The 14,773-nt window shown below is 43.5% G+C and overlaps 1 protein-coding gene across 2 annotated transcripts in view; it reads right to left on the bottom strand.

Annotated features, from left to right (window-relative positions):
• Positions 1–498: 498 nt before the first annotated feature.
• RAB15 (RAB15, member RAS oncogene family) overlaps positions 499–14,773 on the bottom strand; it is a 53,922-nt gene continuing 39,647 nt past the window's right edge. For both annotated transcript variants that reach the window (XM_027843716.1, XM_027843718.1), the window contains exons 2-7: positions 12,601–12,661; positions 11,448–11,508; positions 9,836–9,913; positions 8,539–8,628; positions 3,007–3,072; positions 499–2,808 (exon numbers count right to left, since the gene is read on the bottom strand). In XM_027843716.1, coding sequence (XP_027699517.1) covers positions 2,650–2,808; positions 3,007–3,072; positions 8,539–8,628; positions 9,836–9,913; positions 11,448–11,508; positions 12,601–12,661 — 515 coding nt within the window. In that variant the 3' untranslated portion in view covers positions 499–2,649. The remainder of the gene's footprint in view (positions 2,809–3,006; positions 3,073–8,538; positions 8,629–9,835; positions 9,914–11,447; positions 11,509–12,600; positions 12,662–14,773) is intronic.

Raw genomic sequence — 14,773 nt, 5'->3', positions numbered from 1 at the left:
CAATAAACTCCAGTGACTCCCTGTCACCTCCAGGATCAAATACAAAATCCTGTTTGTCATTCAAACCCTTTATAACCTAGCCCGACCTAGTCCTCCTCCCCCACCTTTCTAGTCTTCTTATACCTTATATGATCCACACCCACATACATACTCTTAGGTCCAATAACATTGGCTTCCTTGCTTACTATTCTATTAATAAGACCTTCCATCTCTCAGCTCTGGACATTTTCCCTGGCTATCCCCCATGCCTGGAATGTTCTCCTTCCTCATCTCTGCCTCCTAGCTTCTGGGGTTTCCTTCATGTCCCAACTAAAATCCCACCTTCTATAGGAAGCTCTCAATCTCTGATCAATTCTAGTGCCTTCCCTCTGTTGATTATTTCCTATTTATCCCATATGTAGCTTGTTTGTACTTTTTACTTGTTGTCTCCCCTATTACAGTGTGAGATCCTTGGGTGCAGGGACTGTCTTCTGCCTTTCTTTGTATCCCAGTGTTTAGCACAGTGCCTGGCACATAGGAGGCACTTAATACTTATTGATTATCAATTAAACATCTAATAGAGGCTTAATAAATTTAGCTGATTTAAGTGGAGTCCCACCTTGTCTCCTCTCCCTTAACCTTAAGTCTCTCATTAATTAGAAGTCCCACATGTTCCTGTTTTTCCTACCAGCCTCAACCTATTCCCATTCTTAACTTCCCTGACCTTTCTATAACCTGAGTTATGGGGAAAAGACTGAATTGAACTATTTAGATAGCGTGTTGTAAGGGGTGCATGGTCCCACACCCTTTACCCTTTGCCATGGTACTCAATGAATTTTACTTCTAAGCTGTTGAATCCCCAATAGTCTTGTTAGGACTCCTATCTGAGGTATCAAGAGGCAGCTGGATAAATGACCTCTCCTCTAGGCTGCTCCTATATTGGGATGCCAGGGTGGGGTAACCCCAAAGGAGAGCTGATTACCCTGATCTTCAAAGTGGCAAGCATACTTTCAGTCTCTTTAGACTTGAAGGCAAGTTGGCCCATCCTAGGACTATGACATGTGGAGCCTCAGGAACACAGGGGAAATTCCTAAATTAGAGGCTCTGAATAAACATCATAGCCTCCTTCTTTCCTGCTAGCAGTCACAGTACAATGAATTTCAGCCGGAAATATTCCATCACCATCAGCCCACTGGAGAAGTAAAATGTGCAACTTCATCCTTAAGGGTGCCCAGAATATCATTAAGAGCTTCTCACCTAGGATGTGGTACTTCTCCCACTCCTCAGCCTCATTCCTGAAACAAAGGTAGGATATATAAAAGTCTATGACCTTCTCCCACTAATTCTTTGTCAAGCAAATCCATGGATTGGGTTAGAAGGGAGTTGGGTTCAAGAAAAAGGTACTGAAGAGGTACAGCTTCCCTCCCCAGTCCCAAGGGATCATGGAAAAATGCTTTTCTCAGTTAGAAAGTGAAGGCAGAAAACTAATTCCACCTTTCCTTGAGGATGCAGTCCAAGAGAGAATTGTTGCCATCATCTCACAGACTACCCTCCTTTTCCATGGATTTTATACCTGGCCCCCCCAACCAATCCCTTAAGAATTTGTCTATATTGGTAACATTAGTCCTAAAGTCTTCCCTATAGTAGGATCTCATCTCCCTGATCTACCTGCTCCAAATATAGGAGCCCAGGAACAGGAACAGAAAAATGTATGTGCTTATGAGTAGGGAGAAGATAGAAGTGAGGGAAATGAGACCAACTTGACAAAGAAGTCAGTTTCCTCCCAAACAAGGGAGTTTTCTTCTCACCTACCCAGACTCCTTTTCCTGAGCTACTTCTTTCCTTTACCCAGCCTCCTCTTGATATTTTTTTTTCTGCTTCCATGTTTAATTTTCTAGTAAAAGACTGCTCCCAAAATGCTAGAAGTAGTCAGGCAGGGTCAGACACCAGAGGGCGGGGAGGGACAAAGTGGGTAGGTAGGCTCTGCCACATGCTAAGGTCCTATCCGGTGGGATGCTCACTCCCTCTGCCCTGATCCCTCCTGGTTGCCTCACAATACTGTGGCAAATATGATGCAAAAAGGATGGGACATGGGAATGAATGCCATAGGTGGTGGTACTCCCTGTGTCAGAGAGCACAGAAATAAAAAAGACTTACGAACTTGGCTCCAGCTCCTTAAACTAACCCCCACTTCAGGCGGAAGGAACAGAGGGAAGAAAGGAATGGAGGCATTGACAGCACTGATAGTACCAAAGGGTAGGAGAATCATGGATGTGTGTGTGTGTATGTGTGGCTGTGAGACAGAAAGAGGCAAAAGAGTGGATGTAGCTATGGTCTCAGGCACTCTAGGAAGGTAGGACCCAAAGAAGCAAGATGGGGGAGTAAAGCGATAGAGGTTGTAGATGCTTCTCACTACACGTCTTGGGAACACAGGAAGCCTGAGGCTCGGGGTAAACGTTTGAGGACACCAGTGCCTGGAGGGGAAGAGGTCACTGACAGAGGACAGGGACCCTGCTCCAGGGGCTGGACAATGATACCTACTGACATTCAGTGAAGTTATCTGGGTGGGGGAAGAGCAGTAGGGGAGTGAGACCCAGAGCCCTTTACTGTCCCCTGGTCTGTGGAGGGGAAAGTGTGGCACAGAGCAGGGGGATGCCCTGCACGGGTTCCTCAACACCAGCAATTTTTTGAAGAGTTCCCTGTGCCTTCAGTTTTGCTGTCTTTCTCTTCCAACTCAGCCAGCGCCAACTCCTCCCTGGCATGTGCTCGCAGACCATCAAGCTCTTTCTTGTGCGCCTGTAGAACCAACTCTGTCAGACGAGTGAAGGACTGGGAGGAAAAAAGACCCAGGTTAGCCCTGATCTTCCCACACTCTTCTAGACCTCTCCCCTTCTCGTGGCTACCTGAACTCTTGGCTCTATGAATATTTCTCTTTTTCCCTCTCTTTCCCTCACCTCCCCACCACGACTGGCTCTTTACCCAGGTAAAGCAGCTGTCACGTCCCCACCCTTGGCCCAGCCCACTTACCTCCTTTATGTTGAGGTTGGTGCAGGCACTAGTTTCAAAGAAGTCCATGCCATACTCTCTAGCCAGCTGCAAGGAGAAGAAAACCCCTGAGAGGGGGTTGGCAAGAGAGGAAGCATAGAAAGTTGCCCTTGAAATCCCTGGAAGCTGGTAGAGAAATCAGCCCTTCCTTGGAATTACCCATCTTTTCTACTTCCGGAGGATCTTTTCCCTTTGTCCCCATAGACAGCTCCTTAAATCTCTTCCCTGACCTCCCGACTCCCAACTTTCCCGTGACTCTTTCTAACTTCTTTCCCAGGGGATGAGTTTTTCATGCTTTATCCTATCTTCATCCCATTCTGTGGCCCAAGGATGAGGATAATGATGAGCAAATAATAGAGAGTTGGAGAAGGAAGGACGGTGCGACTTGGTTTCCTGGTTATTAGACAGCGCTCCTCCAGGCTCCTTCAGACAGGTTGCCCTAGACAGAGGCATTTTGTTTTTCACTGTGAAATCTCCAGCCTCGGTTCAAGCCCTGAACCCACCGAAGGAAGCTAGAAGTTCCAAGAGTTGAGGAGGCAGAGCATTTCCAGGCTTTACAAAAGCATGGAAGGGATATGTATGAAGAACAGCAGGTAAGTTTGGCTGCAGCATCACCTGCCTTGGGTAAGGAAGGGGAGGTTCAATTCAATTCAATTCATCAAGCATTTATTGGGTATTTTGGTTTGTGTGTGTGTGTTGTTTTTCAGTCATGTCTGACTTCATGACCCCATTTCAAGTTTTCTTGGCAAAGATACTGGAGTGGTTTGTAATTTCCTTTTCTACCTCATTTTATAGATGAGGAACAGGGTAAAGTGACTTGCTCAGGGTCACACAGCTAGTAAATGTCTGAGGCTGGCTATGAACTCAAGAAGATGAGTCTTCCTGATTTCAAGTCCGCCCCTCTATGCACTATGGCGCCACTTAACTGCACATTATTGGAGATACAAAGAGAGAATAAAAAACAGGCGCTGTACACAAGGAGAAGCCAACTTACATGGGAAATATCCATCTCTTCTACTTCCTTAGGAGAGGGGAGTAATGTGCAATTAGATTAGAAAAATGGGCTGAAGTTAGATTGTGAAAGACTTTAAACATCAGGTAGAGGGATTTATATTTTATTTTAGAGGCACTGGGGAGCCAATGGAAATTCTTGAGCAATGCAGTGACATGGCCAGACCATTGATTCTTTCGGAGCACCAGTGTGGTAGCTGTGTGGAAGACGGATTGGAGAGGGGACGAATGAAGCAGAAAGACAGATTATGAGTTTCCTTATTACAATAATCCAGGCAAGATTGGTGATGAGGCCTTGTCTAGACTACAGTGATTGGGGTATCAGGAGAAGGACTCAATTGATAAGATTTCAGATCTTGCTTAACATCCCATGTAGCCATCCACCAGTCACTAGGGCCTACCTCAAGAATGGGCACTTTGCCACCCAGTCTGCTCTTTGCCCCACTAGGAAAATTAACCTTCTAGATTCTCATTTCCACATCCACCCCTATCTCAAATGCTCCTCTACCAGATTAATTCTCTCATTTTTAGGACTATGTCCTGGGGCTGATCTATCTTGATTGGTGGAATTAGTGAAAACTTATCTAACCTACCTCAGAGTTTCTGGCCAAAGCAGAAACAACTGTTATTTACATTCATTCTGAGCCAATCAGGGCCCAAACAGTGACCAAGTAGGGTTTGGTCTGGGACCAGAGTGATTTGGGGTTAAGGCTGGTCTTTAAGAGAAAACAAAACAAAAAAAAAGTTTCTGAGATTAAAATTTACATTCCCTTTGGGCAGAGCACAGGAAAGGGTCTGATACCCTATGGGGAGAGAGAGAAGGAAGAAAAGAAAGGAATCTAGTTTTTTTTTAAAGAGGCCATTCTTTCTCTCTCTCTCTCTCTCTCTCTCTCTTTTATTAAGCCTTAATCCCTAAATAGGTGCTGCCTCAGTCAAACTGAGACCTGTCCTGATCCATATCTGGCCACTGGACCCAGATGGCTCTGGAGGTGAAAGTGAGGCTGGTGACTTTGCACAGCCCTCCCTCACTTAAATCCAATTCACTTACATGTCATGGCATCACCTCCATGATGTCATGGTCCTCTTCAAGAACAAAGGACAAACAGCAACCTAACTTCCCATCCCATTCACATCCTGCTTCACATCCCAGTCACCTGACTTGCCCCTATACTCCCTACACACCTTTGCACCTCATTTCCCACCTCTTAGTCTCTGACTCCATTCAAATTCTTGTAATTGCCTAGGCCAAAAGTCCCTTCCTGAACCACCACTCCCTTATTAGGAAGTCATCTCCCCTATTAGAATAGAACCTCACCCATTTCCATGTAGAGCGGTGGACTCAAAGTACCAATTGATGCAAATTTTGGGGGGGACAAGGTTAATGTGATTATTTGCTTAACTATACTTGTTTATAATAGGTTTTATTTTTCTTGCTTTCTTGGTGGAGAGATGGAAAGATAGAAAGAAAAGAATTCAGGGATGAAAATAAAATGAAATTGATTTTTGAAAAAGAATATAAGCTTTTTGAGGGCAGGGATGGCTACATATTCTTTATTTATGTCCCTCACAACTACCACAGAATCTGGTATATAGTAGGTATTTAACATACTTGTTGATTATCTGACTTGGCAGCTGAATGAATATTAGGGGTGAGATAGAGTGTAAAGAGTCAAGGGTGATTCCTACATTTCTGACCCAGGTAATTGGGAGAATGATGATGCCCTTGAAAGAAATAGAAAAGTGGGAATGTGAGAGGAGATGTCATATGGGGGTAGGTAGGAATGACAATGAACTAGACACGTTGAGTCGGACACACAACTGTGGAACATCCAGGTGGAGACCTTAAACCAGCAATGGGAGATCTAGGACTAGAGCCCAGGAGAGAAGATGACTGGAGAGATGGCTCTTCTGCATAGAGATGATTATAAAATCTAGAGGAGCTGATGAGATCACCAATATGGACACTATGTGAAGAGAAAAGAGGAGAAGATCTGAAGTACATCCAAACATATGGGTTTGGACCTGGAAGATGACTTGCAGAAGGGTCTGAGAGGGAAAGGTCTGACAGATAGGAAATGACCCATGACAGACAGGTGTCAAGAAAGCCCAGGGAAGAAAGAATATCTAGATTCAGAGGTTCCCAAAGCCCCTTGGGGGTGCTAGAACAATCCAGGGGGTAAGGGGGCAGTGGAAACATAAAGAAAGAAGAGAAGAAAATTTTGAAAAACCGTTTGTACATGTTTCAACTGTTTTGTAACAGAGTTAAAGTCACAGTGATTACATTGTTTTTCAAATAAACACAAAATGCAAGTTATAAGCAATCAGCTGTCAAGTACACTGACAGGCCTTAACAAGCAAGTGTTGGCAGATGAGCTTGTAGAGCATTGTCAGGAAGTCCAGCATGCGTTGGCAGGAATATGTGTATGTAATGACTTGTTTACAATACAATACTACGTGGTTATGTGATGCAATATTGTGTCATCAAAATTTCAATGCAGAAAAAAACACAAATTTACAATAAATTGTTAAATTTAAGATGCATCATTTTTTAAAAAAAATTTATATATTTTTTGAAATGATGCAAATTTTTTTTAAAAAACCGTTAAAGGGTTAAAGAAAGTAGATTTCCAGGGAGGTGCTGAGCAATTTTTTTTTTTAAAGGGGAAAGTAGGCCAAATAGGTTTGGGAACCTCTGAAGGAGGGGGTGGGGTAGTCCACAGTGCAAAATGCTACACAAAGGTTAAGAAAGATGAGAACTGAAGAAAGGCCACTGGATTCATTCATTCATTTGTTTATTTTGGGAGAGGCAAGGTTGGCAGAAGTTTATTGATGGATTGTTGATGCTGAGTCATTTGAGTTTGTGTCTGACTCTCTCCATGACCCATTTGGGGTTTTCTTGGCAAAGATGCTAGAGTGGTTTGCCATTTCCTTCTACAGCTCATTTTACAGGTGAGGAACTAAGGCAAACAGGGTTAAGTGACTTGCCCAGGGTCACACAACTAGTAAGTGTCTGAGGCCAGATATGAGCTAAGGTCCTCTTGACTCTGGAGCCAGCACTCTATCCACTACACCACCTAGTTGCCTGGCTGCTGGGTATTTGAGTGAATTCCGAATTAATTAGAAGGCAAATCTTAGATTTCTTAGATTAGAAGTTCTTGGAGTGTGCTAAAAGGATGTGTCTGGGTACAGACCTGGCGGGGGGCCTACAGTTGGCAGAAGCAATCTAGCTCTAGCAGGCAACAAACTGACCCATAGCAAGAAGTGGAAGGGGAAAAGCTGTTGAATTTAGCAAAAAAGAGACTTGGTGAATTCTGCAGAATAATTTCAACTGAAAGGGGAGCAGGAGGATGAAACTACATGGCAAGAGTTAAGAAATGAGTGAGAATTGAGAAAGTAGAAATGGGATCAAGTGAGGGCTTTGTTTTTTTAAAGGATGGGGGACATCTGGGGAGATTTGCAGGCAGTAGGATAATGAGACATTGAAAATTAGGGAGAGAGAAGAGATGATTGACGGCACAAACTCCTGAAGAATTCAGGAGGGAATTCCCTGAGAAAATTAGATTAAGGGCCCAAAACTGAGTTTGAGTCTTGCCTCAGGCACTCCCTAACTGTGTGACCCTGGACAAGTCATTTAATATCAATGATCCTCAGTTTCCTCATCACATATACCTATCTCACAGGGTAGCTGTGAGGATCAAATGAAATTATCAATCAATAAATAAACATTTGTTAAGTGCCTCCTATGTGCCAAGCACTGTGCTAAGCAAGTGCTAGGGACAGAAAAAGAGGCAAAAGACAGTCCCTGACCTCAAGGACCTTATAGTCTAATGAAGAAGACAACATGCAAACAAACCTATACAAAGCAAGCTATATACAGGATAAATTGAAGATAATTAACAGACAGAAGGCACTGGAATTAAGAGGATTTGTGTTCTGTAGAAGGTGGGATTTTTAGTTAGGAGTTAAAAGAAGCCAAGGAGGTCAGCAGTTGGAGAGGCGGGAAGAGTACATACTTTCCAACCTTATAGTATCATGTAAATGTGAGTTGTTATTATTATTTTTTTTTGTTGTAACTCTCTCCATCAGGGTCTGTGGTGCTTATACTTTATAATTTATGGTGATGATGACAATAAAGTTCTTTATGAAGCAGCTGTTCAGAAATAGAGCTTTGTTCTTCATCAAATCTCCTAGATTAGCCCATTTACCCCAGGGGCACCATTAAAGATTTGGTCGGGGGGGGGGGGGAGGGATTAAAATAATAATAATAATAATAGCTAGCACTAGAATAGCACTTTGCTTTAAAGTTTGCAAAACACTTTACCAATATTATCTCATTTGATCCTCACAACAACCCAGGGAGGTAGGTACTATTATTATCCCCATTATACAAATGAGGATACTGAGGCAGGAAGATACCAAATGATTTACCCAGGGTCACAGAACAAGTAAGTGACTGAGGCTGCAATTACTCTGTCCACTACACCCAGCTTTCCCTGAACTTACCTGCTGGCCTTGTTCTCTTCCCACTTGCCTTTTCTGTTCTTCATCAGCCTTATTCCCAATAAGGATTTTCTGGACTCCCTCTGGTGCATACTAGGAACAAAGAAGACAGGACCACTATGGCCTACTTGCCTCCCTTCCTTCTCACCTCCATTGCTGTAGAGTACCATTGTCCCCAGACCTCTGCCACAAAACCATCTCCAAGATCAGGAACCGCTGGGGCACTGCAGGTGGCTTGTCCATCCAGTTCCCCTAGCAATAACCTGGCTCAACTTATAGGGTATCTCAGAAGGATTGCCACAGTGGCAGCTTAAGGTACACAATTGTTTGCCTCAAGTTTGTGCTTTAGGCGTTTAGAGCCTCAGAATGTTGGAGCCAAGGGAGACTTGAATATGATCTAGGTCAGCAGTGGGGAACCTGCAGTCTCGAGGCCACATGTGACCTTCTAGGTCCTTGGGTGCAGCCTTCTGACTGAGTCCAAGTTTTACAGAACAAATCTTTTTATTAAGGGGATTTGTTTGTGAAGTTAGGATTCAGTCAGAGGGCCGCTCTTCAGGACCTAGAGGGCTATTCTTGAGGCTGCACGTTCCCCACCCCTGATCTAGGCTAAGCCCCCTCATTTTACAGATACTCTAAGACTTCAAGGGCTTTTCAATTTGGAAGGATCCCCATCAATCAGGCTCTTTACCATTCTCATATCATGGACCTCTTTGGTGGTTTAGTGAAAACTGTGGACCTCTCCTCAGAACAATGTTATTAATATGTATATATATATATAGATGATAAATTACATAGGATTAAAAAGGAAACTAAAGGTTAGTGAAAATAAAAATGGAATTTTTTCCCCATCCATGTTCACTGACCCTGTGAGATCAGTCTATGGACCCAAGGGTAAGAACCCCATCACAGGGCATCTAGTCTAACCCCCTCATTTCATAATGAGAAAAACAGAGGTCAGAGAAGTGAGATGACTTGCCCAAAGTCACCAAGCTAGTTATTAGGGGAGCCTCAATGAAGACCCAGGTATCTAGACTCCCATTTGATTCTATCCTATCCAGTCCTGGAGACCTATGGAAAAAAAGTAGTTCATAGATCAGGGTGAGAGTTGAGGCAAATCTTGACCCAAACTAAGTCAGTGGAAGAAATATAGAGTGTGATAACTTTGAACTCTTCTTGGGGTCTTGCTTTGGTCCTCAATCCATGGGCACTAGGACTTAGAATTTATTCTTCAGTCTCAGAGCTCTACTCCCTCCCCTCTCACCTCCTGCCTTCACTTAAAGGGAGATGTGGTTTGTCTTACCTCGTCCACATCACTGACCCACTTCATGATGTGCTGGTAAGACCGCTCGCTGCTGATGTCATAGACTAAAAATATTCCCTGAGATAAAGAGAGAGAGAGAATGAGGGATACACACAGAAATACACAGAAAAATATCCTGAGAATTAATGAAGTCGAAAGAGGGCACTTGAGTATCATAACTGCTGGGGCCCAACCTCCCTTCTTCTGCGCTGGGCATGTGTGCTATGCTGACTACCCATCCCCTCTTACCGCCAACCCCAGCTCTTAATGTCCAAGCCACTTCGGTTTTTGATAAAATTTCCTTTGGTCTTCAGGAGGTGATTTTCTGTCCTCAATTAATCCACTTATGTATATATCTCTGTGTGTGTGTGCCATATCCTTCTGACTCTATGTTCCACTAGAGAAAAGGTCTTGTCTTCACGCAGTAGGAAACAAAAAAATGTTTGTTGAATTGGATATTGCTCCAAGGATCCCCCACCTTCTTCAGAGACCATTTCATTTTTATCTTTGTATTCCATTGCCTAGAACGTAGTAGGTCCTAAATCATTGCTTGGTTGTTATTGTTTTTGTTTTTTGCAATTGGGGTTAAGTGACTTGCCTAGGGTCACACAGTTAGTAAGTGGCAAGTGTCTGGTCTGAGGCCGCATTTGAACTCAGGTCCTCCTGACTTCAAGGCTGGTACTCTATCCACTGCGCCACCTAGCTGCCCCCTAAATCATTGCTTGTTGATTGATTGACCTCCTGATACTCTGGATGACCCCAAGACCCCAGTCACACTTCTCCATTTTGCACTTATGCATTATTTTGTACTCTAGTCATATGTGTATGAATCCATTCCAGGGCTTAGTACAGTGCCTGACACATAGTAGGTGCTTAATCAATGTTTTTTGACTGACTGATTAACATTCTCTAAGACCATTAAGTCATGGAGGGACTGCAGTCTGTATCACTACCACAGTGATAAAATCACTATGGGAATATATGTATCATAATCCCCCTCTACTAAATTGTAAGCTTCATGAAGGCAGCAAATAAATTGAAGAAAGAAAGCATTTAGGAGAGATTTGCTCTGGGTGAATCTGTGCTAAATGTTGGAGATAAATTTTAGAGGCTTTGTCTTTGTTAAGTTTTGTATCTCCTTCAGCATCTAGCATCACAAAAAGGAAGAGGTCTCCAATGGAATGGAAAGAGAAACTATACCCTGAACACTCATGGGCTGCAGGCTCACAGTTCATGACCTCTTGCATCTTTCCCATAAAGCACAATGGCGTTCTTAAATTTCTACGTCCTAAAGGAATGTTAAAATGACCTTGACGTAAGCCACTCAGTTTACATTAATCCCCTGAGGCTACTCATCCCCATATTGTCCATTTCTTTGTTGCCTTCAGGAAGCAGACAGAACAGGTAAAACTGCACCATCCCCACTGGAGAAGGCTGTCACAGAAGTGTTAGAACAGGCATTTAATAAATGTTTGTTAAGTTTGCTGAAAATATGGAAACCCACATACTCTTCTCCATATTCAAACTAAGGGTATTTCTTCCAGCATCCTTTGCACAGAGAACTGCAGAATCAAGCCTCTCTACCCTCCAACTTCCTGGGCAAGGGACTCACCTGGGCCCGTCTGTAGTACTGCTTGGTGATGGTCTGATATCTTTCCTGCCCTGCAGTATCCCTGAAACAGAAAACCAGGTTCTCCAGAATAAGGACATGGTACAGAGAGAATGGGGAGGGAAGGAGTGAGAAGGAAAGGGAAGAGAATCTTATCCTGAAAGAGGACAAAACTAGAGAGTTGAATGTGTAAACCAATAGAGCTTTATGCTTCAGGACCTGGCAGGAAATAGGGACCTGATTATGAAGAGGAGAAGCCAGATCTGGCTATGAGTTTACATGACAGAAGACACACTAGACTAGCCTCCTTGCCCTCCGGGCAACCATGCATCTGAGCCAGAAAAGGCAATGGAAATGGGCATCTCTGGGAAAGTCCGAACATATGGCTGGATGATGGGAGAGAGGACTGCTTTAATCCCTAACCTGTCACCCTCAGTTCTCCAGGGATCTCCCTGAATGCCCCTCCTACATTGCTCCAAGGTCAAGATACAGTTCCTACACATTCCAATATTGCGTGGGGTTTTGGATCAGAGAGCCACAGTGACTTCTTGTGGTCACATATGGAAACTGCACCATGGTTCTCTGGGAGGTCCCCAAAGTTATAGAACTTGCCTTCACACAATGGTTTCCCTATCTCTTCTTTCCCTCTTCCCCCCCTCCCCCACGCCTGTACTGTGAGACACAGTACACAAGAAAATTTGTTTTGATTCTCTCTAATCTATAACCCTTTTATTTCCCTCCCCAAGAGATGTTTGAGGATTCTCGGGGGGAACCTAGGACATATATAGAGCAGGGCCAATTTAAAGTTTGTTGCTGTTCAGTCATTCAGTTGTATCCACCTCTATGTACCCCATAGACAAGTGTCTATGGGATTTCCTTGGCAAAGATACCAGAGTGGTTTGTCATTTCCTTCTCCAGTGTGTCCCCATTTTAAAGATGAGGCAATGAGGCAAGCAGGGATTAAGTAACTTGCCCAGGGTCACACATCTAGTAAGTGTCAGAGTCTGGATTTGAACTCAGAGCTTCCTGACTCCAGGCTCAGTGACAGTTTAAAGGTAGCCTAACATTAAAGTTGGGCTGCAATTCTGTCCCTCTCTTCCCCAGGAAGCAATCCCACATGCCTGCTGCTTCCTTGTTCTCCTCCCATCTAACTCACCAAATCTGTATCCGAACTTTGATGCCATCTACTTCTATAGTCTTCATCTTAAAGTCAACTCCTGAGGGGAGAGAGGAGAGAAGGAACAGGTTAAGAGATGCCCCCATCAGAATTGAGAAAGCTCAAGGAAAAACTCGAAATTTATAAAGGGCTAAGGAACATGACTGGAGGACTCCCTCCTCTCGCTCTGGCAAGAAGACAGGGTCATGTGAAGCAGAGAGCTGCTGGGGAGGGAAGAGGCAGAAGTAACATAAGGGAGTTTTTCATAGTTGCCTCAATTAACAGCTTTAAAACATCCAAAATCTGTCTTACTGTACTTGTGTGAAGTCTATTTATACATTCGGGAAGAGCTTCTTATGTTTACCCCAGCCTAGAGTTTTAATCCCTAGAAATAGCAACCAAACCAACTGTATACTTTGTTTTTTTCCTTCTACCACATTGATCTTGAGGAGGGATTATCACACTCTCCTGAACACTATCAGCTGATCAGGGGGATGTTTACAGAGCTTGGAGTGGGGAAAGGACAGCCTTATCTTAACTCTTATCTTGGACCATTGTACACATGTGTGAAAACCAGGGTGGGTTGGAAAGGCTACCATGGCCCTAGGCATTTGGGTAAGAAAAAAAAAATCCAATAGAATATCAGGCCCTTTAGAATTGTATATGTACATAAGCCTAAGGTACATGACACAGGCAAGCCCAATCTACCGTTAAAACCAGTCCAAAACAGAAGCATTTGCCCACTTGTGGGGAGATCTGAGACAAAGGGAGAGAATGTAATGTGTCACCAGCAGAGATGGGGAGTAAATTTGTCAAGAGGCAAAGAAATGTTTCCAGCTTCTTCAAAGGTAAGTGACTATACTGCATGATAGTCTCGAGGAAGACTGACCACAACACTCATGTTAGTTTAAACAATCTGGGCTCTATTTCATGTGTCATTTGGGTAGTACTGCATGAGTTTTCATCAGCTAGAGGGACAGGCTTAGTATTATATTAGATGAATTGTGTCCTCAGTTAGCTCCATACCTAGAAAAGTGGATAACCAAACAGACACATCAATATGTTAAGGTATGTAAGCCAGACAGCACCTCTGGATTTCCTAGGTCTAATTATTTATGTTAGAAAAAGTTCATAGTAAGAAAGTGGATATGGCATCCAGTTTCTGGGGACAGCAGTTGGTAGAGTACCTAGTGCGTAGAAAGAAGTTAATAAATGCTCGTTGCCTTGACTTCCTACCCTACTTTTGTGTCTCACCATTTAGGGCTTGGGCAACTGCTCCCCTTTGTCTTTACTCTCACACCCAATTACTCTTCTTCCTCTCCCCTCCCCAAAACCCCTTTCCCCAATATATCCACCTAGGCTATCTTCTTCAGGACTTCAACCTTTCATATGTGAGACACATTTTTTCTCTACCCTGACCTCTAAATTGGACCCTGTCCTATGTTAAAGATCCTTGCCTCTTTCATTATCCCCAAAGTGCCAGCCTCCAACATGGACACTGTGAACAGAACAAAATTAAAATTGCCTCTGATTCTATTGTATTGATTTTACAATGTAACTGACTTTATGCTATATTGATTTTTATAACTGAGTATTTGCCTGAACTCACCTTGCTCAGAAATGCAATTTTCCCTCTTAGTTAGTTTAAAAGTATGGTTGAAAGGGAATGTTGTTAGCACTCATGCAGTTAACTGCTGGGACATATGTTTGTTGTCTGTAAGCTCCAACCAGCTTGACCTTGTGTCACCCCCCCCCCAACAAGTCTTCTGTGCTTGCCTGTCCTTGTGCAATTAGGGGAGGTTTGATCTCCCCAAAGGGGACAACAAATCTGGTGGTTCTGATTTCCTAGCCAAGATTATGAGAGGCTGATGAGTCCCATAAAACAATTAACATTCCTTAATTGTCAGAAAAGAGTATGATTAGCCACACCTGAATGCCAACTCACTTTTCCTAGTTTAACCTAATGTAAGATTCCAAAACTGGCCAGACCTCCCCTCCTTTTCTATATATAAAGAGGGTCCCCTCCCCTTCTCACTTAAGTCACTGGCCTTACTGAGGCAGCCAGTGTGACCCACTTTATTAACAGTTATATGTATCACTTTTAATAATCTGATTTTGCTCTGAGTCTGTGCCTCAGTCTACCTTTATTGCATTTACTTGTCACAGCTCAGAA

This window comes from Vombatus ursinus, unplaced genomic scaffold (assembly GCF_900497805.2).
Source record: "Vombatus ursinus unplaced genomic scaffold, bare-nosed wombat genome assembly UNPS02014926.1, whole genome shotgun sequence".
NCBI classification, from domain to species: Eukaryota; Metazoa; Chordata; class Mammalia; order Diprotodontia; family Vombatidae; genus Vombatus; species Vombatus ursinus.
Note: the sequence above shows the minus strand (reverse complement) of the source record. Positions and strands in the feature narration are given on the sequence as shown.